The following is a 27,088-nucleotide window of genomic DNA, read 5'->3' as shown; positions in this document are numbered from 1 at the left end:
CCATACTGCTAAATGAACGGAGCCTGACTAGATGGTGAAAAGATGCAAAGCAACAGAGTGAATGTTATAATCTACACATAAGCTTTAAAGCTTTTTACCCAAAAGGATATATTCTGATGTAACCCCTGTGTAATCATCGTCATTTTGATTAATAACTGTAACTGCATATTTTTTCTCAGTAACTGTAACAGATTACATTTATTTTGTAATTTAGTTACGTAACTTTTATGTCACTAGTAGTTACTCCCCAATCCAGATAATAGCTGTATATGTAACGGTTCAAAACCTGCACAGAGCTGGCAATCACCTAACCCTCACCAGCTTCTACCCTCACTGTGGTTTCATAGAAGAGGTGTCGGCCAAATAAACAAATACTAGTAGTGTGTTGTACTAATACTAGTAGTGTGTTGTACCAAAAGTGAGAGGCACGAGGAAATGAGTCTGAGGACTGATGACCTTAAGTTAGAATGTGTCAGCTTATTGTGTGAACTCACATTCAAAGCTCTCTCTCTCTCTCTCACAGATAGAAACACACACACACACACTCACTAGGTGCATAAACACACACACTTACTCACACAGTGCATAAAGCACGCACACACTCACTCAGGGCATAAGGCATACACTCACTCACTCAGTGCATGAAGCACGCACACACACACTCACACAGAGCATAAAGCACACACACACTCACTCAGGGCATAAAGCACACACTTGTGGTGGTACCTGCTCTACGCACACACTCACTCAGGGCATAAGGCACACACACACTCACTCACTCAGGGCATAAGGCACACACACACTCACTCAGGGCATAAGGCTCACACACACTCACTCAGGGCATAAGGCACACACACTCACTCAGTGCATAAAGCATACACTTGTGGTGGTACCTGCTCTACGCACACACTCACTCAGGGCATAAAGCACGCACACACTCACTCAGGGCATAAGGCACACACACACTCACTCAGGGCATAAGGCACACACACTCACTCACTCAGGGCATAAGGCACACACACACACACTCACTCACTCACGGCATAGAGCACACACTGGTTGTTTGTACCTGCTCACCCACATGGTTTTGGTGGCCTTGGTGATCTCCCAGGGTGCTGGTGGAGCAGGCCGGCGTGGGCATGTATGCCATGCCGGGCCCCTGGGCCCCCATGGGCGAACAGTAGAGCCCCACGGCCTCCTGCATCATGTGGTTGTGGGAGGCGGAGGAGACGGAGCATTCCGGGGTCACGCCCAGATGGTCCCCCACCGCTGTGGAGGCTCCGGCGTGGCTCAGGACCGAGTAGGAGAGGGAGGTGGGCGGAGTGTACCCCCCCTGGATGACCGAGCACTGGGGGCCCGACGCGTGAGGCTGCTTCTGATACATCATCACACAGCTGGGGGCCTGCTGCTGAGGCCGGAGCTGGTCAGGGGGAGATCGTCAGCTTGGGCTGCTGGGCTGCCGTAGGGTCGCTGCCTGGTTCAACTGCATCCAGAGGGCCACAGTGAAGCATCTGACCATGTCTTAATCGCAGCATTTTCATAGTAATATATCATCTATAATGATCGGCAGTGTGTTTAATTCTGCCTTTTCACAGCAAAAACATTTATTGGTCTGCTTCCTCAGCTCTCACCAGACAATGCATTTCAAAAGAAGTATTTCAAAAGAAATAGAAAACCAAGATCTCCCCTGATAAGCAAGAAATGCTAAATAAAAGTGTTCTAGCCATGTGAGCATTCCAAACGCTGAGTTTCTTACCGTCTGCGTTCTCAAGCAGGTTCCTCTGCGTTCTCAAGCCGGTCCCGTTGCGTTCTCTAGCAGGTTCCTCTATCTGCTGCTGTCTCCTCACGTCTGAGCTCCAATTCCGTTATGAGCCAGGTACTCAACTGATCATGACACCATCACTTCCTCTGACACAACCTCCACCCTCTCTCTCTCCCACTCTCTTTTTTTCTTTCCCCCTCTCTAGCTCTCTCTATCTCCCTCTATTTTCCTTATGGTTATTAGTTGCTGTTGTTCAATTTACAACTTGTTCACTCTTTGTACAATTTCAATATCAATTTATCAACTCAAATCCAGATCGCACTTGCATGTGCATGCATGTGCACACCCACGTACGCACACACACACACACACACACACACACACACACACACACACACACACACACACACACACACACACAGAGAGCAACTGATTTCTGGTTTAGGTTCACACACCATAAACAAAACTCAGTGTATTCAGTCCTTGTGTCATGTACGCAGATGCCTACAAAGCTACACTAAACCTGCGGAGAATATGTCTATCATTTTTTAAAACATCACCTACAGATTTAGGAGAGACTTTCCCCAGACTTTTAGGCCTGGTTTTTATTGTGGGTTGTGTTATCACCCAGACCCATATAAGCCATCCATAAGCCATCTAAGTCAATGTCTTAATAAGATTGCCAGTGACATAAGTAGCTAACTTGTTAGCTTATAAGATTACGATTATATTATATAGGAACACATTTCAAAAGCTGCTTTTACAAAATCACAAAAGAAATCCAACAGCATCAAGTGACCAGTAGAGAAACAAATATTTAGTCAAAAAGGTACATTTTTGGGCAAAATATCCTGACAAAGAAAGATTTTTCTAGTAGAAAGGACCCCAGGAAAGGAACATGTGACCTAGTTCACATCACACACGCTAGTTAAATATTTCACTTCACAGAGCCAAGATACAGCTTAAGCTCAAACTGCTGTGAACCCGTGCAGAAGACCATCAGTTTTACAGTATTGAAGTTAAACCTTAATAGTGGCTGGCGTTGGTAATGCACTTACCTAGTGTCCATTACCTTTCAATGACAATAAATAATAAATAATAAAGACTTTAATTCAAACAAAGGGGGATCAAGGCTTCTGCAAAAGGATATGGGCCAGGGAAATGACTGGCAAGGCTTTTATAAGAAACGACAAAGAAATATATGTCTCAGTTGTCATTTGACAGAAGCCATGAATGAAAAATACAAATCTATAACTACCTAACACCTCCCTTGGTCCTGAATGCTGTACGCTGTTTGAGGGTCAGTATACTGAAGGCACTATCTATAACATTGCAATTATGCGCTTTAACTGAAGCTCCAACCACCCAAAGCTTTGGAGCAGTACTCTGAACTACAGTCAAAAGGCTTCTGACACTTTCCCAACAAGGCCGTGTGTTGCATTACTGGGTGTGCTGCCCTCTGCAGGCTGTCTGCTGTAACTGCGCTGGCAGAAGCGGCGATCGCTCAGATCTGGCTACGTTGGGTAATAAAAACAGCCAGCGGGAAGCACGCAATCGGTGCCCTGAAAACAGTTAACAGGGAGAAAAACCGGTCCTCAAGAGGAAGTTATTACACAGAGGGGCAGTTAATTTTTTTCTACCCTGCCAGTCTGTCCTGGGTGACCTGATTGCAATGATTTTGTACAGACCTGAAATGATTGAGCATATTTTATCCTAACAGAATCACCATAAATTGGCAGTTTCCAGTTTATTTGTCCCCTATAGACTATCTACAGATTCTCAGATTATAAACAATCTGTTGAAACTGTTAACTACAATTCCTGGTTAAGGTGATGTTCAGTGAAAAATTAGAAAGACGGAACTTAAATTAAAAAAAAAAAACATCTAATTTCCAAAGTCTCTGTAGGCAGACTATCAAAAATAGTCTTGTGTTACCATAGGTTCATCACATAAATGCAATACATTTCAAGAATATGCCGCCTTCTAATTCCAGTGTTTCTGCAATAAATAGGAAACGACAGCGTTTAACGTGTGTGTGTGTGTGTGCTTTTTAACAACATTTCAGCAACATTTTCATTGAGTAGCAGTGAGTTGGGTAATGGAATAATGACTGCCTGTAATCATGCAATCATATAATCCTAATATAGTAAATATCGTGAAAGCCTTCTGTAGTTAATATGAACTTAGCAAATACAAACAACAATTACTTATTCACACACATATAATAGTCTAGTAGCTTTATTTGAACAATATTGATATTTTACAGCTTATAGACCTACAACACAAACCATCTATGGATACAATAAATAGAGTATCAGTATAGATTATAAAACATCCTCTACATGGCTACAGTGCTGACAGATGTGTGAAGTACATTTGTCCTTTTAAATTAAAGCATAAATATGTAAAAAGTAGGCGTCGGTGCAGTGAAGACACTTGTGTGCTGGTCTGCGCGGGGCATGAGTGCTAAGGCCTCAGGGACAGCACGGCCCGGTTCATAATGTCCGTCTCAATCTGGGGGAAGTCAGGGTGCGCCTCTAGAACCTAAACATGATAACAGGGTTGATTTAAAGCTCCTCTAGAACCTAAACAGGATAACAGGGTTGATTTAAAGCTCCTCTAGAACCTAAACAGGATAACAGGGTTGATTTAAAGCTCCTCTAGAACCTAAACATGATAATTGGGTTGATTTAAAGCTCCTACAGAACCTAAACATGATAACAGGGTTGATTTAAAGCTCCTATAGAACCTAAACATGATAACAGGGTTGATTTAAAGCTCCTATAGAACCTAAACATGATAACAGGGTTGATTTAAAGCTCCTCTAGAAAACCTAAACATGATAATAGGGTTGATTTAAAGCTGCAAGAGGAGGTTTTCTTTGTTTGTTTTTTCCTAAAAATACTGGAGAAGTCATGTGAATGTGAGGACACAACGAAGAGATGATGTTTCTCAATCTTCCTGTGCATCTTTGTCCTTACATAGCCTTACCTCTCCTTTCATGGTATTAAAAAATCTGAGTCTTTCATCATAGATTCAGCATGATTACAATCCTCCTCCTATAGAACCCTAAACATGATAATAGGGATGATTTAAAGTTCCTCTAGAAAACCTAAACATGATAATAGGGTTGATTTAAAGCTGCAAGAGGAGGTTTTCTTTGTGTTTTTTTCTAAAAATACTGGAGAAGTCATGTGAATGTGAGGACACAACGAAGAGATGATGTTTCTCAATCTTCCTGTGCATCTTTGTCCTTACATAGCCTTACCTCTCCTTTCATGGTATTAAAAAATCTGAGTCTTTCATCATAGATTCAGCATGATGTCCTATTAGGTTTAAAACCATTCATACCTCTGACAACCAAAACGACCAACTACTATCTTTATGATGCAGTAGGGTTTTTTTCTCTGGAAGACAGCAACATGTAGTGCAGTCTGGGTTATCAGATTCAGGGCAGTGAGGAGAGACAGTAACAGTTCCTTTTTTCTTTTTTTTTTACTGCGACAGTGGCAATCACCCTCCGAAGTTGCCCAATGGTCTTAAGAAGTGGTAATACTTTCTTGGGAAAAATGACCAAATTACCAGAAAAAGCCATCTCCTGTGGGTTTTCTTCCGAAAAATACTGCCTATACAGTATATAGAGAATGGCCCTCAAAAGAGAAAGGGTTGGCAGACAAGGGCTGCTGTAAACGCCACACTATTACGCTTTGAAAACGATATTCTATACTGAGCTTATTATGCGGCTCCTCAGAATGTTGCACAAAGTTACACTGAACTGAATGGACCATCCCAACATTCGGAGCTCCGATATTTCTTTATAACGACCGGAAAAAAAAAAACAGACTGCTGCCATTGGCAACGGGTTTTGTGCTGCTGACTCATTTCATATCAATACACAAGCAGTCCGCTCACGTATCGTAATGGAAAGGAGTCCTGTTCATCCTGTCTGGATTTATTTTCTGACTATACGTTATTGCCTCACATAATTCATTGCAATAGTAACAATAATTAGCTGTGTTCATACCCTTTGACATTGACACTGTGAAACAACAAATCACTGAGTGAAGATATCTACTATTGAAATATGGTTTTGTGTGAACTGTGCAAATATGGTATTAGCAACAAACCTTGTGACAAACATCTATGGCCTCTGTGTAGTTTTTACACTTGAGGTAATTGAAAGCCAGCCGGTACCCTGCGGAGGGGGGAGGGGAGGGCATAAAGACAGAAGTGCGGAGAGATCACTGTGCATCCTCCTCCTCCCCAGACAAGACAAACATACGTACCTGCGTGCAGTGGGCTTGGCTGTTGTATTTCAGAAGACAGCACACTTCAGGTTAAAAGCACAAGCTCTTACCCCAAAGTACAGCAGGATGCATGTGAGCATTAATAAGACTCAGTCAGTGGGCCATCTATGATCTATTTCAAATGTAATGCCATGACTACGATGTTAAGCAGGCACGTGCTGGTGTAGACCATACAGCATTTGACAGGATGATTACAATGGCTATTTTAAAAATGAGGTTTAAAAGAAGGCGTTCGGTTGGTGTTTGTTAGTACGGTAGATATCGCAAGTCTTGGGGCTCATAAATGATAGCCATCTAGACCCTTGTCTGTGGTTCTCACCTATGGTGTCTGTGGTTCTCACCTATGGTGTCTGTGGTTCTATGGTGTCTGTGGTTCTCACCTATGGTGGCGTTGGGCCTGTGTCTGCACCTCCACGCCTCTGAGTACTGCTCAGCAGCATCCCTGTACGAGTGCTCACTCTCTGACATGTAGCCCAGATACTCCAGCGCTTTACAGCAGGACTGAGGGAAGGACAGCATACACACACACACACACACACACACACACACACACACACACACGCGCACACACACACACACATATTTACACACACACACACACACACACACACACACACACACACACACACACACACACACACACACACACACATATACAAACACACACACACACACATATGCAAACACACACACACACACACACACACACACACACATATACAAACACACACACACAAACACACACACACCCACACACACACATGCAAACACACACACACAGACATAAAAGGTGGGATCAAGCCCATTAAAATGTCTGGTGTCTCCGAAGGAATGGGGAACTAGATGTATGCATCTAAGTCGCAGAAACACCTACAATCAAGCCTTTGATTTGGTCAAGATTTGGCAGGGGGGGGGGGGGGGGGTAGCCTAACCCCGCCCAGGTCATGAGGTGTATATACCCCACTGGCCATCATTGCCCCCCTCAGAGCAAGTTGTTTCAAGAACGACCCGCATTCTGAGACTGCGCTGAGCTGGGTCTCACTGCGTTCCCTCGGACGTTCTTCTTTGGTTGCTTCATGAGGCACAGCTCATATCTGCAGATATAGAAAAGGTCATGGAATGTAAAGTTCTGGTGTCGGGAGGGTCGATGGGTCCCGGGCGATGCTTAAGAGGCAGCATTGCTCTCAGGGTTTCCCTGTTTAACTTTAACCACAAAAGCCACCTGCATGTCTGTCATGGCTGGATCGAAGACACTTGTTGGGGAGATGGGCTAATCCAGAACAGTATTGATAAGCCCCTGGACAAACGGTGCAACTATCGGTACTTATGTAATGTTAATTCATTCCAACATTCCGCCATTTTGATGGATGGTGCAAGATCGATCAGTGGGAGGGTCACTCTTCTCCATGTCAATAAAGTGTTTGCACGTTTTTGCTACGTTATGTAACGATACGGATAATAAATGCAGAGCGCTTAAAACCCCTCACAGGCTGAAACCAAGAGTTGGGCTGAGAGTGTGCTAACCAATGGGTTAGTATCTAACGCTAGTTGGAAACACTGTGAGACGAAAAACAGTCACTTACCCGAAAGACAGTCGCTACGACCCCCTGGAGAGGAGTGTATGGCTCCGCAACTGGGACAGTTAAGCCACAGTAACATGGAGTCCTGGTAAGTAAAGCTACGATAAGAAATAACAGTAGACTTGCTTGAAAAAGTTGAATCGTGGGATCTGAAACAACTGATGAAGGGGCAATGATGGGCAGTGGGTTATATACCTAATGACCTGGGCGGAGATAGGCTACTCCCCTGCCAAATCACTGCCTGCCTAAAGGCTTGATTGTAGGGGTTTCAATGACTTAGATGCACACATCTAATTCCCCATATGTGAACCGTGTCTCAGGGGTGACAGAAAGAGAATAGGCCTCTGTGCGGCATGCAAGGCCAGTGGAGCGTCTCACCTTGTTGTGGCTGAGGCAGAGCTTGGCCAGTTTGGTGGCGATGTCGTACTTCCCAGACTTGATGTAGATGTCGGCCAGCAGCAGCTGGCTCCTCTCCAGGTCGTCGGCGTTCTCCTCGCTCCACTCCACCTTGGAGATCCGCTTCAGCTGGTTCCGAGCGCGCGGCACCTGGTTCAGGAGCATGAAGGCCTGGCTCAGGCCCAGCAGCGCTGACACATTCTCTTTGTCAGGCTGTACCAACAAACAAACAAACAAACAAACAAACAAATTAACAAACAAACAAACAAACAAACAAACCAGTGTCTACCTAATTTTCCCATCCACCAGAGTAAGTATATTATTTTCCAGAACATTCTAGCCTGCTGTAACTACATGCTGTAACTACATGTATCTACTACGTGGCAATGCAGCAGTGCATTCCTTACCTTCCCAGCCATCATCTCGCTGAAGGCGGTGGCAGCGTTCTGCACGTGAGCCTCCTCCTTGGTGTGCAGCATCAGCAGGTTGAAGAGGACGTGGGCTCTCCCCACACTGGCCTTGGAACCCGTGCGGAACTCCTTCAGCAGGTTCTGGGCCGTGTTCAAGCCCAGCTGGGTCCCCTCGTCACTCTTACCCTCAGCCTGCCCACCACTGGGACCCCTGGGGAGACAGAACACAGCTGTAGTGCCAGTCACAGGGGACACAGCTGTAGTGTCAGTCACAGCGGACACAGGCACAGGGGACACAGGCACAGGGGACACGGTCACAGGGGACACGGTCACAGGGGACACGGTCACAGGAAACACAGCTGTAGGGCCAGTCACAGGGGACACAGGCGCTGCATTACATAGCAGTATTGCCAAGTGCCCATTTGACATATTTAAAATACCTATTCAATGCACTTACCATTACTACACTGAAAAAACATGTATTTATCCAGATGGTTATATTATATCATATTCTATTCTATTATTATTCCTGTAGTAAAGTGCCACTATGCACACAGCATGGATGCTAACAATACCAGAGTAGCACCCCGCATGTCTGCCACAGAGTTGATTTGCTCCAGAGGGCAGGCTGAGGGGGGGGGGTGCAGGGTGGTGGTGGTGTTTGCCTCAGCTCACCCCTCCGGCTGAGGGGGGTGCAGGGTGGTGTTTGTGTTTATGTTTGTGTTTGCCTGAGCTCACCCCTCCTCCTGGTCGGGCTGGAACATCTGGCCGGCAAACGTCTCCTTGTCTGGGTTCAGACAGATCTGGATCATCAGGTCCAGCGCTTTCTCTCCCCACTCCCTGTCCCTGCGGGCCTTATTCAGGTGGATCAGCGCCTCAGTCACCTGGTCCCTGTGCCTACACACACACACACACACACACACACACACACACACACACACACACACACACACACACACACACACACACACACACACACACACACACACACACACACACACACACACACACACACACACACACACACACACACACACACACACACACACACACACACACACAGATCTATTCGTAAGCAAATATGCAAACACAGACACAGGTGCACATATTTGCCACATTTAGGTGCATGCACATCAACAGATAAGCGCACAACCAGAATCAAATAGATGCGTGGCTCAGGTCTATGAGGTCGACTGCGTCTGGACGAGCCCTCACCAGAGATAGAGCCCCCTGCAGTAGTTATAGCCCTCACCAGAGATGGAGCCCCCTGCAGTAGTTATAGCCCCCTGCAGTAGTTATAACCCTCACCAGAGATAGAGCCCCCTGCAGTAGTTATAGCCCTCACCAGAGATAGAGCCCCCTGCAGTAGTTATAGCCCTCACCAGAGATAGAGCCCCCTGCAGTAGTTATAGCCCTCACCAGAGATGGAGCCCCCTGCAGTAGTTATAGCCCTCACCAGAGATGGAGCCCCCTGCAGTAGTTATAGCCCTCACCAGAGATGGAGCCCTCTGCAGTAGTTATAGCCCTCACCAGAGATAGAGCCCCCTGCAGTAGTTATAGCCCTCACCAGAGATAGAGCCATCTGCAGTAGTTATAGCCCTCACCAGACACCAGAGATAGAGCCATCTGCAGTAGTTATAGCCCTCACCAGAGATAGAGCCCCCTGCAGTAGTTATAGCCCTCACCAGACACCAGAGATAGAGCCATCTGCAGTAGTTATAGCCCTCACCAGACACCAGAGATAGAGCCATCTGCAGTAGTTTTAGCCCTCACCAGAGATGGAGCCCCCTGCAGTAGTTATAGCCCTCTGCAGTAGTTATAGCCCTCACCAGAGATAGAGCCCCCTGCAGTAGTTAAAGCCCGGCTCATAGGGGGCCCTGGAGGAGAAGCTCTCACATGCTGTGAAAAAGGGAACCATGTCCTCCAGCTTCCCAACTCTCCTCAGGAGGTCGATGAACTTGGCCATGGCCCGGAAGTTATCTGTAAAACAGGAAATGCTCCATGACGAGACCTGCTAGACTTTAACCCATGGGGGTTTATTCCAGGTGTGTGTGTGTGAACGTGTCCGAACCGGGGCAGTGCTGGATCAGGTCTTCATACACCTTCACAGCCTCATCATGCTTCGTCTGGCGGAACAGCACGTCCCCCAGCAACTACACACACACACACACACACCACACACACACACACACAACACACACACACACACACACACACACACACACACACAAACACACACACACACACACACACACACACACAACAGACATGATCAGGATTAACAGAGGCGTGCAGGAGGCTCAAATATGGAGAGCCAAAATCAAAGTGTTGACTTCCTGTGACCCAGGATGACCTCAATACGTTAAAATGATGCAACCATCATGTACACATTTTTGAAAGTGTGTTGAGCAACTTTTACCTTAGAGGGCTGTCCACAGTGCCAACAACTATAACGACAAACTGGAACTATAGTGACATGAGCGTCTACACTGACCAACTATGGGGAAACCTTCCAGAAATATAATTAATGTTTTAATGCGAAGCCTGATGGATTCTGATTGGCTGTCATTTTCTTAGCGTTCACACAATCACTGTGAAAGCGGTGCTCATGCCGTTACTGTTATAGTGTGTGGTGTGGACGTTGCCATGGTAATGAGCTGGAGTGATATTTAAAACTATAGTATTTACAGTGGCTGTCGTAGTTATTGTTGGCAGTGTGGACGGGCCTTAACTCTGCCCGACGGTATCTAAACTGTGTTAAATTCTATTCTATTCTATTCAACTCTATGAGGCTCCATCTAGGTTCTATCTTTACAGTTCCAACTAGGGCTGAACGCTTAATTGCATTTGCGATTTAATCGTGATATGATAGAACGCGATTTTCTAACCGCAACGTTTGCGATTAAAAACGTGGTCTAAAAAACTTTTTTTTTCTTAAGATGGTACATTTTGCACACAGTGTTTAAAAAGTGCATGCCTTGTGTTTATTCTTACAATGACTTTGCCACTGTGCATTTAAGTAATTTAAACAAAGCCACCGATTTGTTGTTCTTGATTCTGTAATGAGCAGTTAAATAAAAATGTAAAATGTGGGAAATAATATTTTACACTAAATGTATTTAATATTGTGTTGGTCATATTTAAATCATTCATTATGATTTGTTGGGAAAAAATGTGGATAAAATAAAAAAATCGCATGTTAAATCGCAATCGCAATATTTGGGGAAAAAAATCGCAATTACATTATTTTCCCAAATCGTTCAGCCCTAGTTACAACCACAGAGATGAGTGAGTTATCCATGCTCTATACGGCTCTAAAGGGTGGCGGGCGGTACCATGGTGGCCGCGGGGTGGTTGGGTTGGGCCGTGACGGCTGCCTCACAGTGCTCCTTGCACTGGTCCAGCTTGTTGTGCTTCAGATACAGCTGGGCCATCTCAAGCGAAATCTGCACAAACACAATTCATTTTAATTAATTTTTGCCTTTAATGCCAAATGCAATATGTAATGTCCAATGCAATCTGTAATGTCCACTGCAATCTTTGTTGTCCAGAAATGAGTGAAATCAGTGAAGAATACTGTAGTAATGCATATCTAGATATCTCAACAGTGGAACTGCAGTGGGAAAGCCTATGGTATCTGGATGTCCTCACACTTCCTGTTGGTTTGAAAAGCCACTAAGAAAACCATGACAACCATGCCACAGCCCTGCCCTTATGAGTGCTATGGGGAATTAGGGGAACTTTGGAAAGCATGTCTGGTCTTCAGACAGACGAGTGAAGTGAACCCAGTGTGTGTGACCGTGACCGTGACTGACTTTGGCGTCTGCTGGCGTGTGGTGCAGGGCCTCGGTGTAGTGCTGAATGGCCTCCTCCAGGCGAGGCTGCAGCCGGGCCACGGCACACAGCAGCCAGCAGGCCACCGGCGTCTGCTGCTCCAGCAGCTCCGCAGGCACACGCCTCAACACCTTCTTTTGAATAGACAGGGCCTGAGAGGGAGAAGAAGAGAGGGGGAGAGGAAGAGAGGGAGGGGGAGAGAGAGGGAGAGAGAGAGAGGGGGAGGGAGAGAGAGAGAGGGAGAGAGGGATAGAGAGGGAGAGAGGGATAGAGAGGGAGGGGAGAGGGAGGGGGAGGGAGATAGGGAGAGAGGGAGAGGGGGGAAACAAAAGAGAGATAGACAAGGAGAGGGTGAGACAGAGGGAAAGAAATAAGTATATTCGTGTCTGGATTTGAAGTTGCTGAGCCCCACCTCAATTTTTCTATACAGTTTTGCTAAACTGTACTGCTAGTTTAGCGTGTGGGTTGGGTAAAGTGGTGTGCAGTGGCTAGTTTAGCGTGTGGGTTGGGTAAAGTGGTGGCTAGTTTAGCGTGTGGGTTGGGTAAAGTGATGTATAGTGGCTAGTTTGGCTAGTTTAGCATGTGGGTTGAGTAAAGTGATGGCTAGTTTAGCGTGTGGGTTGGGTAAAGTGGTGTGCAGTGGCTAGTTTACCGTGTGGGTTGGGTAAAGTGGTGGCTAGTTTAGCGTGTGGGTTGGGTAAAGTGGTGCTTAGTGGCTAGTTTAGCGTGTGGGTTGGGTAAAGTGGTGTGCAGTGGCTAGTCTAGCGTGTGGGTTGGGTAAAGTGATGGCTAGTTCAGCGTGTGGGTTGAGTAAAGTGATGCTAGTTTAGCGTGTGGGTTGGGTAAAGTGGTGCTAGTTTAGCGTGTGGGTTGGGTAAAGTGATGCTAGTTTACCGTGTGGGTTGGGTAAAGTGGTGCTTAGTGGCTAGTTTAGTGTGTGGGTTGGGTAAAGTGGTGTGCAGTGGCTAGTTTAGCGTGTGGGTTGGGTAAAGTGGTGTGCAGTGTTAAGGGCACAGGGGAGACACCTTCTTTAATGTTTCCTCTGGAGAGACATTTATTTCCTCTTGGATTCTTGCCAAAGCATTCAGATACCTGACATAACTCATCATGGTGGCCAACTCACTGGCTGAGGAAAGAGAGAAAGAGAGACAGAAAGAGAGAGTGAAGCATCAGTCATCTCTTTTATGAGCTGACCTTCAGGGAGACCTTCAACTTGACTAGCTCTGTTTGAACAATTCAACAGTAACTCACAGAAGACTTATTTACTGATTTCATGGCTTGAAATGTATAAGTATTTAGTACTTATTATGCATTACAGGGGACCTAATTACAGGGCTTAAAGGCTTGATGTATATTAAGGCTTATTACTTATTACATCTCATAGAGGATTTATTTACTGGCTTCTTTGCTTAAGGCCTTCCCAAGGATGTTCTGGGCTTTGTCAAACTGCTTCAGCTTAATGAGGAGCTCGACGAGCTCCAGACAGAGCGAGTCCTGCATGTGGTTGTCCAGGGCGGTCTCGTAGTAGGGGATGGCCTGCAACACATGCACAAGCAACACACAAGGGTCTTACTGCACCTCCTCCCATCTTTTGTTTCTATTTGTCCAGTCTTCTTTCTCAAAATGATATCAAGTATATATTTTATGCATTGCTGGCTACAAGCACTGCTGATGTAAGCGCAGAAAAAATGTCAAATAAAGAAATCTCAAGTTGCCATGTAGCATAAGCAGTGGTATCAGTAGATGTGAGGTCTGAGTGTAGCACTAGCTCTAGTATCAGTGGATGTGTGAGGTCTGAGTGTAGCACTAGCTCTAGTATCAGCAGATGTGAGGTCTGAGTGTAGCGTTAGCTCTAGTATCAGTGGATGTGTGAGGTCTGAGTGTAGCACTAGCTCTAGTATCAGCAGATGTGAGGTCTGAGTGTAGCGTGAGCTCTAGTATCAGTGGATGTCAGGCCTGGGCAAATACTCAGCAGTGGTTTAGTTTGTCTGAGCTGTACCTTGTCATATTGGTGGGTCTTCACATAAGCCTGACCAATCCTCTGGGCAAGGATTGGATCTTTGGGGGCCTTCACTGTGGCCTCTTGGTACACTGTTATGGCCTTCTCTGGCTTTGGGTGTTCAGAACAATTATGTTTTAGCACATCAGCATGCAACAATTCATAGTAAAATGCATCCTTAACTATTTATTTCCCCTTTCATGCAAAACACTATTATACTGAAAGACATAAATTAATACAGATTTATTAAGATTTAATAAATGGGTATACAACTGGAAATAATGTAGGAGATGGAACAGTGATACACAGAATTCTTTGGTCAAGAAAACATATCTAACAAAAATACTAAAACAAGACTGAAAGACTTGAATGACTATGACTATTTACAACTTTAACTGACGCATATAAAAAAGCTATAACTGTAATCATAATTTCATTTTCAAAATACCTCTTGGATTTTCATGAGGGCATCACCTAAGAGAACACTAGAGTGAGAACTGGGCATCATCTCACACATCTCCCTAAAAAAACAACAGTATTTCATTGATAATGAATAAAATGTGTCCAGCAATGAATCAGGACAAATGGGCTGAGTGAATCGAGAACATCTGGGCTTGGGATACTGCTTGGGATACTGTTAAGTTTAGGGTTAGGGTTTAAAATCACTAGGGTCACTCACCCACATGCAAGCAATGATTCTCTCCATGAAGTGATATGCAAGAAGCTCACCTATAACAGGCGATGTAGAGGTTTTTATTCTTCTTCCTGTCCAGGTAAATGGAGGCCATCTTCTCCTTGGCCTCGGTGTAGTTGGGCTGGCCCGGCAGTACGCTCCTCAGCATGCTGATGGCCGTGTCCACCTGGTCCGTGGCCAGAGCCAGGTCCACATTGGCCACCAGGACGCGGATCTCCTCTGGGGTGTCGGAGAAGCTCTGGATGGCGTCCTGCATGATCTTGGTGGCTTCATGCTAACCAAGAAGGGCAAGGCAAGGTCACTATAGAGGCTACTTATGTTTGTGGCTCTCTGGATGGACCACACTTAGCTATCATGACCATTTCCATTACAATCAGGACCAAAGGATGATAACCACAGGGAACAACGTTTTAGAAGCTAGTACTCCTGCATAGAAATAAATAAAGGTGCTTGCTTAAGCCCCTTACTGTTTTGTCAGGGCGGCACGCAAGTCACATCACTTTTATTGTCATGTGTGTCCTACGTAGGGCTGAACGATTTGGGGAAATCATCTAATTGCGATTTTTCCCCCCAATATAGCGATTGCGATTTAATATGCGATTTTTTTTATTTTATCCTCATTTTTTTCCCAACAAATCGTAATGAATGATTTCAATATGACCAACACAATATTAGATACATTTAGTGTAAAATATAATTTCCCACAATCAAAATTTTTATTTAACTGCTCATTACAGAATCAAGAACAACAAATCGGTGGCTTTGCCACTGTGCATTTAAGTAATTTAAACAAAGTCATTGTAAGAATAAACACTGTGTGCAAAATTTACCATCTTAAAAAAAAAAAAAAAAATATTATGATTTTTTTTAGATTACGTTTTTAATCGCGAACGTTGCGGTTAGAAAATCGCGTTCTATCATATCGCGATTAAATCGCAAATGCAATTAATCGTTCAGCCCTAGTCCTACGTACTAGTTTCAAGACTTTTATTGTCATGTGTGTCCTACGTACTAGTTTCAAGTCTTTTATTGTCAGATTCACAGAATAACACAGAGTCAGACTGACTGGGCGCTGAAATTCTTATGACAAGACACTAGGGCATGAAGTTTCATCTGTGGAGGACTACAGTGCAGCTGAGTATATAGAGCAGGAACGAGAGCTTGGCCAGTATGATACCTCTTCTCCGTTGAGTCTGAGGGCCTGGACGAGCTCCAGGAACACAGAGGCCCTCTCCCAGGTGCTGACGGAGGACTCCTTCCCCCTCACAGGCCTGCTGACGCCGGGCAGACTCATCGCCAGCCTCAGGGAGAGGATGGCCTCTGACACGTCCCCCATCTCACGCTGAGCACACGCTTTCAGCAGGTGATACCCCGGCAGGTCGCGCACCTGAGGGAGAGGAGTAGGGAGAGAGAGAGAAACCGTAAGATTGTTTTTTACAGAAGAGTTCATAAAATATAGGGATAGAGAGAGAGAGGAAGAAATGAATACATTTAAAACAAGAAAACAAGAAAGAGAGAAAAACAAAGACAACACAAAATCTTCGAGTCCGAATGCAGAAGTGGAGCACAGGGCCCTGAGGACATGAATCCTGCTGACGCCTGTGCTGACGCAGGGGCGGTGCGGTGCGGTGCGGTCTGACCTGGAAGTTGTGTGAGACTCCGTTCTCCAGACAGCTGAGGCACTGCTGGTAGTCGCGCGCCTGCAGGTGCAGTCTGGCCTGCAGCAGGTGGGCCGGGGCCAGACTGGGCTCTCTCTCCAGACACTTGCTCACGTAGACCTGCGCTGCCTTACTGTCGCCTACACACACACACACACACACACACACACACACACACACACACACACACACGCACACACACACACACACACACACACACTCATCTCCACACTGGAGTGATCCCTCCATCGTGATGCTCCCTGAGAGCTGAGTGAGAGTGGATGAGGAGTGAAGGGAAACTGTGTGTACTGTGTGTGTACTGTGTGTGTGTGCTGTGTGTGTACTGTGTGTGTACTGTGTGAGTGTACTGTGTAAGTGTACTGTTTGTGTGTACTGTGTGTGTGTACTGTGTGTGTACTGTGTGTGTGTACTGTGTGTGTGTACTGTGTGTGTACTGTGTGTGTACTGTGTGTGTGTACTGTGTGTGTGTACTGTGTGTGTGTACTGTGTGTGTACTGTGTGTGTGTACTGTGTGTGTGTACAGGCTACTGGACTCACCTGCGAGGAACTTGACGAAGGCCATGAGGTAGGAGCAGGTGAGTATCCCAGGGGTGGCCCTCACCGCCACATCTAGGATCATGACACAGTGCTTCAAGCCAAAGTCCAGAGGCTGACCCTGAACATGGGGCTCGGCCTGGGGACGGCAGGGGTCAAGGGTCAGGGGTCAGGGGTATGTCTTTACAAACACACACAACACACAAACAACACACACACAACACACACACAACACACACACACAACACACACACAACAAATACACACAGATACATGCACTTACATACACACACTCATTAGAAACACACACACACAACAAATACACACAGATACATGCACTTATATACACACACTCATTAGAAACACACACACACAACACACACACAACACACCCACAACAAATACACACAGATACATGCACTTACATACACACACTCATTAGAAACACACACACACAACACGCACACTACAAGTACACACAGATACATGCACTTACATACACACACTCATTAGAAACACACACACACAACACGCACACTACAAGTACACACAGATACATGCACTAACATACACATACTCATTAGAAACACACACACACAACACACACACAACAAATACACACAGATACATGCACTTACATACACACACTCATTAGAAACACACACACACAACACACACACAACAAATACACACAGATACATGCACTTACATACACACACTCATTAGAAACACACACACAAAAGAGTGTAGGAGGCGGGTGTGTAAGTGGCCGGTGTGTGAGAGGCTGGTGTGTGAGAGGCGGGTGTGTAAGAGGCCGGTGTGTAAGTGGCAGGTGTGTGAGTGGCAGGTGTGTAAGTGGCCGGTGTGTAAGAGGCAGGTGTGTGAGATGCAGGTGTGTAAGTGGCAGGTGTGTAAGTGGCAGGTGTGTAAGAGACAGGTGTGTGAGAGGCAGGTGTGTGAGTGGCGGGTGTGTGAGAGGCAGGTGTGTGAGAGGCGGGTGTGTGAGAGGCGTGCTGAGGCCTCACCTGGACGTAGCACAGGTGCAGCCGCACCACCTCGAAGAGGAAGTTGGGGTCGAGCGTGTGGAGGTAGAGTGGGCTGAGGGGGCGGCCCTTGAGCGGAAGAAGGCGGAGCTCTATGGCCTCCTTCAGCAGGCTGATCGCCTCCTCCTGCCCACCTCCTTTCTTATTCCACGAGATGGCCTCCAGGAGAGCCAGCTCCTAACACACACACACACACACACACACACACACACACACACACACACACACACACACACACACACACACACACACACACAGAGGGGCTATAATGGACTGTGGGGGGAGACCAGGGGACCAAAACACTCTACAACCAGAGCTACAACTGTAGTTTTGAGATATATACTTTATATACTATAATACTTTTACTCTATTATACACAGTGTGTGTGCGCGTGTGTGCTGTGTGTGTGTGTGTGTGTGTGTGTGTGTGTGTGTGTGTGTGTGTGAGACGTACTGAGGAGCGTTCTAGGCTCTGCTGGACCTCACTGAGAAACTCCAACTGCTGGGCTGCCTCCTCCTCGTCTCCAATCAGCAGCTGGCACCGCACCAGGCCTGGGAGAGAACACACACACAACCACACACAACCACACACACACACACACACACACACACACACACACACAGCACGCACACGTGCACACACACACACACGCATGCGCACACACACACACAGCACGCACACGTGCACACACACACACACAAACAAAAACACGCACACAGCACGCATGCGCACACAAAACACAAAACACATACACAACACACACACAACACACACACAACAAATACACACAGATGCATGTCCTTACACACTTAACATGTATATCCACATATACAATATCCCAATGAAAATTGCCCTTTAAATCACACCTTTGGTGCCAAAAAAAGTACAAATTAGCACACCCCCTCAAGGTAACATGAACTAAAATAAAAGTTTCCAGTCAGGTTCTGTTAGACAGAGGCTATGTCTATGTACCTGTCAGGGCAGTTAAGCTGGTCTCGTCTGCTTTGGTCTATGTACCTGTCAGGGCAGTTAAGCTGGTCTCGTCTGCTTTGGTCTATGTACCTGTCAGGGCAGTTAAGCTGGTCTCGTCTGCTTTGGTCTATGTACCTGTCAGGGCAGTTAAGCTGGTCTCGTCTGCTTTGGTCTATGTACCTGTCAGGGCAGTTAAGCTGGTCTCGTCTGCTTTGAGGGCGGTAGCGAACCACCTGACAGCATCCTTGGGTTTGCTCTGAAGCACCAGCAGGTGGCCCACCTCATTGGCGATGTCTGCGTCTGCCTTTGCCTTGTAGTGGATTCGCTGCATGAAGATAAGCAGAGCCTCCAGGATCGCTTGATCGTTCCCACACTGCACGAATAATATGGAATAAACATGACAATGTGAACGAATGAGCTATTCAAGAACATACACACCGTGGTAACTGTTCTGAAGGCATCTACAGGTTTCATGCAGCCTCTGCATTCACACGAACAAAAAACATCAGAATAGAAATAATACTGCCAAATGAAAACATTGTGAAACGAATTAACCAAAGGACACAATCAATAAAACCCAATCACATGTAGCCCATCCTCCAGTGTCTGTGGAGAAGAGAACAGTACTGAACAGTAGCTGCATGATGGGCTCTACTCACCAGCCTGCTAATGGGCATGATCATGTCTGCATGGAGTTCAGGGTTTCAGGGCTCTACTCACCAGCCTGCTAATGGGCATGATCATGTCTGCATGGAGTTCAGGGTTTCAGGGCTCTACTCACCAGCCTGCTAATGGGCATGATCATGTCTGCCTGGAGTCTAGGGTTGCAGGGTTCATGCAACTCTAAGGCATTGATTAAGGCGTAGGTGGTGTCCCTCCCCTGCAACACAAAACACACGTGACAGCACAGGTCACACATGACAGCACAGGTTACACGCTTGCTACACGTGACAGCACAGGTCACACGCTTGCTCGCTTTCAGCCTCTGTAGTGACACTCCTTTTTGAGCCTGGACAACCTAGATGATCGAGGTTGCATGCAAACAAGGCATAATAATGAGCCGAAGGTCCAATAGATCAAGAGAATGAACGGTGATGTTTGATATTTTATAGCAAGTACGCTGCACTAAACAGCTCTGTGTGTACCTTGGTCAGGTCCCCATCTTTAGCTAAAGCCAAAATGACCATCATCTGACGTGCTCTCAAGTTCCACTTGTCATGTTCAAGGATTCTAAAACAAAACAAAACAAAACAAAACATTATTTAAAACACAGCTGATACAACTACAAAATCATTGGCCTAAAACTCACTGACATACAGTAAAAGCATTCAAAAAGAACTCAAAGCCAAATCTAACTATAGGTTTCGTGCACCTGTCACACATTTCCCTCGTCTGCTCCCAGTCTTGGCGGGCCAGGAAAACGCCCATCTTGAGAGTGAGCGCGGGGAGGAAGGTGGGGTAGGAGGCTATGATCTGGTTCACCACGTCCATGGCCCAAGAGTAGTTCTGCTTCATCATGAAGAACTCAACCTGAAAGATAATCCCAGCTATCACTCCTGTTTTACTCATCCCTCTCAAGCCTCATCTCCAGTGCCCTCAGCAGGGACCCTGAAGCTCAAGATGCCGACAGCACAAAGGTGTTCAGAGCTCAGATCGGTCATTCAGTGATTTTAGATTTGCTTGTAGTTATTTCATGTGTTGGTTCCATAGCGATTTACAGCATGTGTGAAGGACATGTGTGCTCTCTGAAAATTGAACACCTTGACTCCACCTTGCCAATAAGTCCAAGCACATGGCTGGAATCCTGCACCCCTCGGTCGAAGCAGTGCACCGCCTGGGATCTCTCATGGTCCGCCTCGGAGCTCAGCAGCATCCAGCCCTTCATGATCAGAGCCTGCCACAGATTTGGACACTTTTTAAAGACAATTCATCACCACACTCTCTGTGAGTAAACTACAGAAATATTTTAAGCTGTTTTCCTCTCATAGGCAATAAATAGATAGTTGTACCGACAGAGAGACAGGCAGATAGATTGTGTGTGAGACAGAGAGAGACAGAAAGTACTTTAGAGAAATTGCAGTGTTGAAGCACCAATTCACATATATCACAAAACACACATAACTTCACTAAATTCTCACTTTTCATTTCAACACCCCCGGTTCCCCTTTCAAAATGTCATTAGCAGGAAGCTGTCTCCTACGGCCGTTGTTAGCGCGCTGCACTGACCTGAGGCGAGTCGTTGCTCATCTTTACGGCTCTGTCTATATACTCCCTGGCTTTGGCGCAGTGGCCGAGCAGCCACAAGGTCATGCCTGCGTACAGCAGCGCTTTATCTCCCGCCGTTTTACGACTGGACCGCAACAACGCCTCCAGGTCCGACACGGCCTCTACGTCTGCAACATGGGGAGACGTCTGAAGTTATATGCTGCCTCGGCAATCAATATCTATGATTAATATGTATTAATATACGCATTATTTGATTCAAACCACTTACGGTAGCAAACGTATTCTTTCAGCATATACATTTGCATATTTGCACAATGCAAACACAATGGATAAATGTCTGACAATGTGAATACAAAAGCTATGAATTACTGTGTGAACTGACCGACTGATTCATATTTCCTGTGTGCAAATATTAGGGCCAGTACGGAACCGATGGAGACGCTTGGTTTATCTCTCACTTGCAGCAGCTCTGTAATGGCATCTTGGGTCCGACCTGTAACAGATGAAGCCATAGCATTAAACGTGTGAGATGTTCATGCTAATGATTTGTAAACGCTTTTCAACCTGTCGTTGGTGTCCGGTCTTATGAACATCTTAATTTACATACAGTATCAATTAAGCATCAACAGTTTGACTATTGAAACGGCTATAATCAAACGGTTTAGAATGGAGTAGGCTATTCAAGTATGTACTGTCATTTTGAGAGGGCTTACCTTCCATTAAAATTCCAAGAGCCTTAAACAACTGAAGCACTGGGTCGTTGTGATTCATTTTCAAATATTCTTCTGCAGAATTGATGACATGTCGGTACTGCGCATCTCGGAAGTAGTATATAACCGAAGCCTGAAATAAATTAATGTGTCAAGACATTCATTTCAATACACCCTCAACATGTATCTTCGTGCTACTATTTCACTTCACATCATCATCTCATTTGAAGTAAGCAGTTTGTTTACGTTACGTAAACTGTCATACTAAGTTACACCTGTTTCTAAGTTGTGAGGAGTTCCTTGTATTACTACTTACACATAAGCTACCATACCTTATCAGTTGTTACTTTAAATGGCTGAAACTAGGCCTACCTCTGATTTAAGTTTACCCAGAGAGCTAACTAGTTGGAAGCTAGCATTAGCCTCTTATCTAAATGTATCCCATATCTATATAGAAATGTTTAAAATAAAATAATGTGGTACGCTGCATTTGGGAGTTCTAGTCACTGAAACTTACTAGGCATATTGGGTGATCTTCTGCCATAAGTGAGTCTATAAGAAGCAGTCAAATCAGTCTCTGTCGTTTCAGATTGCCAACTATCACCAGTTCACCTTACCTTCCCAAACACTGTCGTTAGAGAGTCTGTGATTGTCAACAGTAGATAGGTGTTTAGGGAGATAGCGCTCAAGTTTGGCGTTCTCAGTTGCTTAACAACCCAGGACCCAACGGGATATTTCACCTAAGGAAGACTAATCGATCTAACCGGGATCATTACTTCGTTTAGTTTAGTTTCAATTAAAATAATAATAATTAAAAAAGCATTTACTTTAACTGACAAAAAAATAACCATTTTTAAATATTTAGATTCTAAAATGTGAAATGTTACAGCAGATCTCTCCGAAACGACTTGTCCTATAGTCTAATTGTAAGCAGAGCTATTTCGGTCCTCTAGAGGGCGCCATTGACCTGCGTGAGAAGCTATGACATTCGGCATCAGATATTGGAAGTCTAAGATTTTACATGTATAATCTTCGTGGACGTTTTCTGTGAAGTCCTTCGTCGGCATCATTGGGAAGACACTTCAGATGTCTCATTGAACAGGCCTTCAAGAGACCCAGCTAAACATATTCAATGGTTCTAACCTCCATGCCGTAGGCAGCCTACCTTTCTGATTGAAAGCCACTAAAAGTGACAGGAATTTAAACACACATACAGTCACATAACGAGATATTAGAGCCAGGCTACACATGTAAAGACGATGGCTAGTTCTGAGGCCTATATATTTGTGCCCAACTCAATATTTTCCAAAAACATTTGAACTGCAATGGTCCTAAATGCCCAATCCTATTAAACAAATCTTATACTTATAAGCAAAATTCAGGAGCAGTCCATAAATATACGGGCTGTTTTTTGGGAAGAAAAATAGATTGAATAATTAAAAAAGATGTTACATGAAAAATCAGCATCAAGGAGCATGGCAATGGACATTTAGGATAGGCCTATTTAATGTATAATGATAGTACCCTTTAGCCAGGTATACATGTAACAACTGCATATGCTTACTGTAAGTAAAGTGTCTGTTTCCCCAATTATACCATTTTGAGTTTTTTTCTTGCTACAAAATTTAGAACAGAGCTCCATCTAATCTGCCCGGGAGATCTGTTTCTTGATGCTGGGCTTGCCAGAACGGAACAGTGACAGACAAAAACCTCATAGGAAACTGATTTTGAATTGTTGTGTAAAAGCACAAAGGCCTTTGTTTTTTTTCATGACAACTCATGATTGAGGATCAAGGAGTGCGAGTTTGTGTGTGTGAGTGTGAGTGTGGAGGGAGGGTGTGTGTGTGCGTGCACGTGTGTGTGAGTGTGTGTGTGAGAGTGAGTGTGGGGAGAGGGTGTGTGTGAGTGTGTGTGTATGGACTGTGTGTGTGAGTGTGATTTAATGACATAACTCATGATACAGGATCAAAATTTAGTTTAGCCTCTCCATCATATCTCATGTCATTTGTATTCCTTTTATGGTCATAGTCTGGCCGATGTGGAAATGCATTATGGGGGAACTTCCTGTGTTTGTTTCAGTGAAACGACTTTAACTGCTCTGTGAAGAGTCCAGATGGGTGGCAGTTATCTTAGGAATCTCCCCAGATGCATAAAGAGTGACCTGCAAGAGGAAATACTGAAAACTTTGAAATATATATTTTTTTAAAGTGTGAGTCTTTTGTCACCCTTGTACACTGGAACTATAGAAATGTATTTAGCATCAGTATTTTGACATTTTATACTTTTGTTTCTTAAAACACTGCTTGGCCCCAACACAATTATGGCATTTAATGAGAATCTTTGGAAATCAGACCAGATGCTTAATAATAATTTAGCATATGGAATGTTTAATTTAATTTATTGAGCATGAAGAGAACATGGAGGAATGACTGATGATTTTAATTTATTTTAAAATAGCCATATTTCATGGCATAACACGGAACATCTGAAATCTAGTGTAAATTTTTTTTATCAATGCTTGGATGAGGCCAAACACATTCAAATCTCTCTCTCTTTATTCGTTGTTTCTCCGCTCTTAACTAGATTCAGGAGTTGTTTGGTGAGCATGCTAAGCCCAGTTTGACAGCAGCTGAAGTATGTGCTACATGACATTCATATGTAACACAAGGGAGTTCATTGTTCAACAAGCTTGTTTGTTTTAGATGCAAAAGGATATGATCATGGAAAAGTCCTTCATGAACACAATGGCATTTTACTCGAGACAGCCCTAAACATAAACCCCTGTTTTCTCAAATGTCCAAAAAGTGTGTGAGAAAATATCCAAACCCACATTTTTGATATTTGTTTTTGATGTCTGAGAGTGAAACAGATCTTTCTGTTGCCATTTTTGGTGATAGTGTTTGCTTGGCAGAGAGGCTCTACATTGAGCTAGAACACAGCTTCCAAAACATGCTGCATGGCTTGAAATATCGTGGTATCAGCATCAACATGATGCTATTAATCAAAAACCTAGTTTGTAGAGGGTGCCAAATATATTCGTTTTTGGGGAGAATTCTGGTAGGAGAGCTGTTAGCCCTGTGTCACAGCTGTTCAGTGGTGACCACAGTCAGTAAGTGGGGCCATAAAATAAAATCCAAAGGTTGTAGTAAAGTTGTTTGTCAGGTAAGACCTAACATCACCATTCGTATACTTGTTTAATTTATACTGACCTTCTCCTAAACCCAGTGACCCACGATATACCGATACAGATACACATCCCAGGACAACCCAATCCTGCCTCTAAAAAACAGGAAACCACACCATCCAGCCATGCCTTCAGACAAAAGCAGCCGCACCATGGGAAACCCTTGGTTTAATTAGGATAGCATGTGAACGCAGGCGCTGCACTCACACCCATTCCTCTTTGTGACATCCCAGAGCACGACCCTCTGTTTGTGTGGTAATCTAGCGATAGCAGGCCCCACACTCTCTCTAACCTCGTTACGACACCAAACTGGAAACATGCCGTCATGACATCCCAGCGGGAACAGAGACGAACACCAACATGATTAGAAGCATCTCTACAGGGAGCTTTGGGGTGCCCCCCATACCCTTCCCCCCTCCAGGAGGGCGAAGCCCAAGTCCTGGTGTCCTGTTTTTCATTCTCCACACCCTCTGGGTCATGTCCATGTTACTGCGTCCACCCTCTCTAGTCCAGTGGTGTGTGTGTGTGTGTGTGTGTGTGTGTGTGTGTGTGTGTGTGTGTGTGTGTGGGGGGGGGGGGTGTGTGTGTGTGTGTGAGTGTGTGTGAGTGTGTGGGTGTGTGTGTGTGTGTGTGTGTGTGTGTGTTATACTCTCACCCCTCTGGGAGGATGGAAGGAACGCAGCCTGTCCGCTGGTAAGGGTTTCATGGCTCTTAAAAGGAACTACAACCAACAGCAGCAAGATATTTCACAGGACATCCCCGCACGGTGGAGGGCTCTGGACTGACCCCAGGTCAGATCAGAGACAGACGTGGTGCAGAGTTACTGTAGGTGTGATGAAGGTAGTGAGTGGATACAACATCAGAAGTTAGCAAAAAGCTGAATGTCAGTAACCCCATGTATGACTTTGACCTAAACAGTCATACATTGTGTATGGGTATTTAAAGTTGAACGTAAATTTCATTAACCGAATTTAGCAATTTGAATTATGAGCACATGTGTGTGTCAAAATCACAGCAAGACACTTTGAACGGACCTCTCTTGAGCTTTAACTGGTTTCACCCAGCTGTGAAAGAGACAGACTTCTGTGTGTGTTTGTAGAAGGCCATTTACATGTTGAGTAGGATGCTTTGGCTGATGTTAGGCTCCTTGCTGGCCTCTCCAGCTGACAACTGTGTTTTAGTTGGGTGGTTGCCAGCACAGCCATAGGAGAGAGAGCTAATAATAAAAAGCCAATGACTGACAGATTGGCTGAGCTGGGGGGGGCTGGGGGGTGTAGCTCAAGAGACGTAGTTGTTCGGAAGCTTCTATGGGAAAACACAAACTCCAAACAAGGGGAGAGCAGCCGTATGCGGTCTGGTCACAACCCAGGCGACGACCTCACATACCAGCCCAGCCCACGAGCCCCAGCCAGCCCCAGCATATGGGAGCAGAGAGATGGAGGGAAAAAGAGAGAGAGAGAGAGAGTTCAGAGAGGGAAAGAAAAATGGTTCTGTTGAACGCAGAAGTCCCATGGGCTGGTATTCTTGGTCTGTGAAAATGTTACTTCCCAGCAACATCCCAGCCACCAGGGCACCGAGTGCTCTGCTGCAGTTAGCCCAGTGAAGGGCCAGTGGTGAGAGGAGATGAAGGCTGGAGTTAGTCCAGTGAAGGGCCAGTGGTGAGAGAGGAGCTGGAGTTATCCCAGTGAAGGGCCAGTGGTGAGAGAGGATGAAGCGCTACGGCAGCTCAGATGGGCCATATTAACCTGTAGAGAAAAG

At 45.3% G+C, this 27,088-nt stretch overlaps 1 protein-coding gene across 1 annotated transcript; it reads right to left on the bottom strand.

The window, feature by feature from the left end:
* Positions 1 to 4,025: 4,025 nt before the first annotated feature.
* Positions 4,026 to 22,777, bottom strand: LOC105912770 (tetratricopeptide repeat protein 21B-like). The gene is made up of 29 exons (XM_042710325.1): positions 22,664 to 22,777; positions 22,150 to 22,279; positions 21,819 to 21,929; positions 21,437 to 21,603; positions 20,982 to 21,104; positions 20,583 to 20,740; positions 20,356 to 20,440; positions 19,992 to 20,090; positions 19,391 to 19,583; positions 18,692 to 18,789; positions 18,221 to 18,415; positions 17,199 to 17,334; positions 16,623 to 16,780; positions 16,160 to 16,369; positions 15,018 to 15,256; positions 14,737 to 14,809; positions 14,289 to 14,465; positions 13,687 to 13,825; positions 13,315 to 13,415; positions 12,271 to 12,441; positions 11,791 to 11,901; positions 10,527 to 10,608; positions 10,285 to 10,435; positions 9,194 to 9,352; positions 8,453 to 8,666; positions 8,028 to 8,258; positions 6,450 to 6,570; positions 5,890 to 5,957; positions 4,026 to 4,306 (listed from the first exon to the last, which is right to left on the bottom strand). The coding sequence occupies exons 1-29, from the start codon at positions 22,688 to 22,690 to the stop codon at positions 4,229 to 4,231; spliced, it is 4,005 nt and encodes a 1,334-aa protein (XP_042566259.1). The 5' UTR covers positions 22,691 to 22,777; the 3' UTR covers positions 4,026 to 4,228.
* Positions 22,778 to 27,088: the final 4,311 nt, after the last annotated feature.

Source organism: Clupea harengus, chromosome 17 (assembly GCF_900700415.2).
Source record: "Clupea harengus chromosome 17, Ch_v2.0.2, whole genome shotgun sequence".
Classification (NCBI taxonomy): Eukaryota; Metazoa; Chordata; class Actinopteri; order Clupeiformes; family Clupeidae; genus Clupea; species Clupea harengus.
The sequence above is the reverse complement of the archived record's forward strand: the minus strand, read 5'-3'. Positions and strand labels throughout refer to the sequence as shown.

What these genes read in the sequence shown, in the direction of transcription:
- LOC105912770 (XM_042710325.1), bottom strand. Translation starts at nt 22,690, where the DNA reads ATGGCAGAAGATCACCCAATATGCCTA. An exon ending in AGAGCCTAGAACGCTCCTCA is followed by an intron (nt 18,416 to 18,691) that starts GTACGTCTCACA and finishes TGTGTGTGTTAG; the next exon opens with GAGCTGGCTCTCCTGGAGGC. An exon ending in TGCACCTGTGCTACGTCCAG is followed by an intron (nt 17,335 to 18,220) that starts GTGAGGCCTCAG and finishes TGCCGTCCCCAG; the next exon opens with GCCGAGCCCCATGTTCAGGG.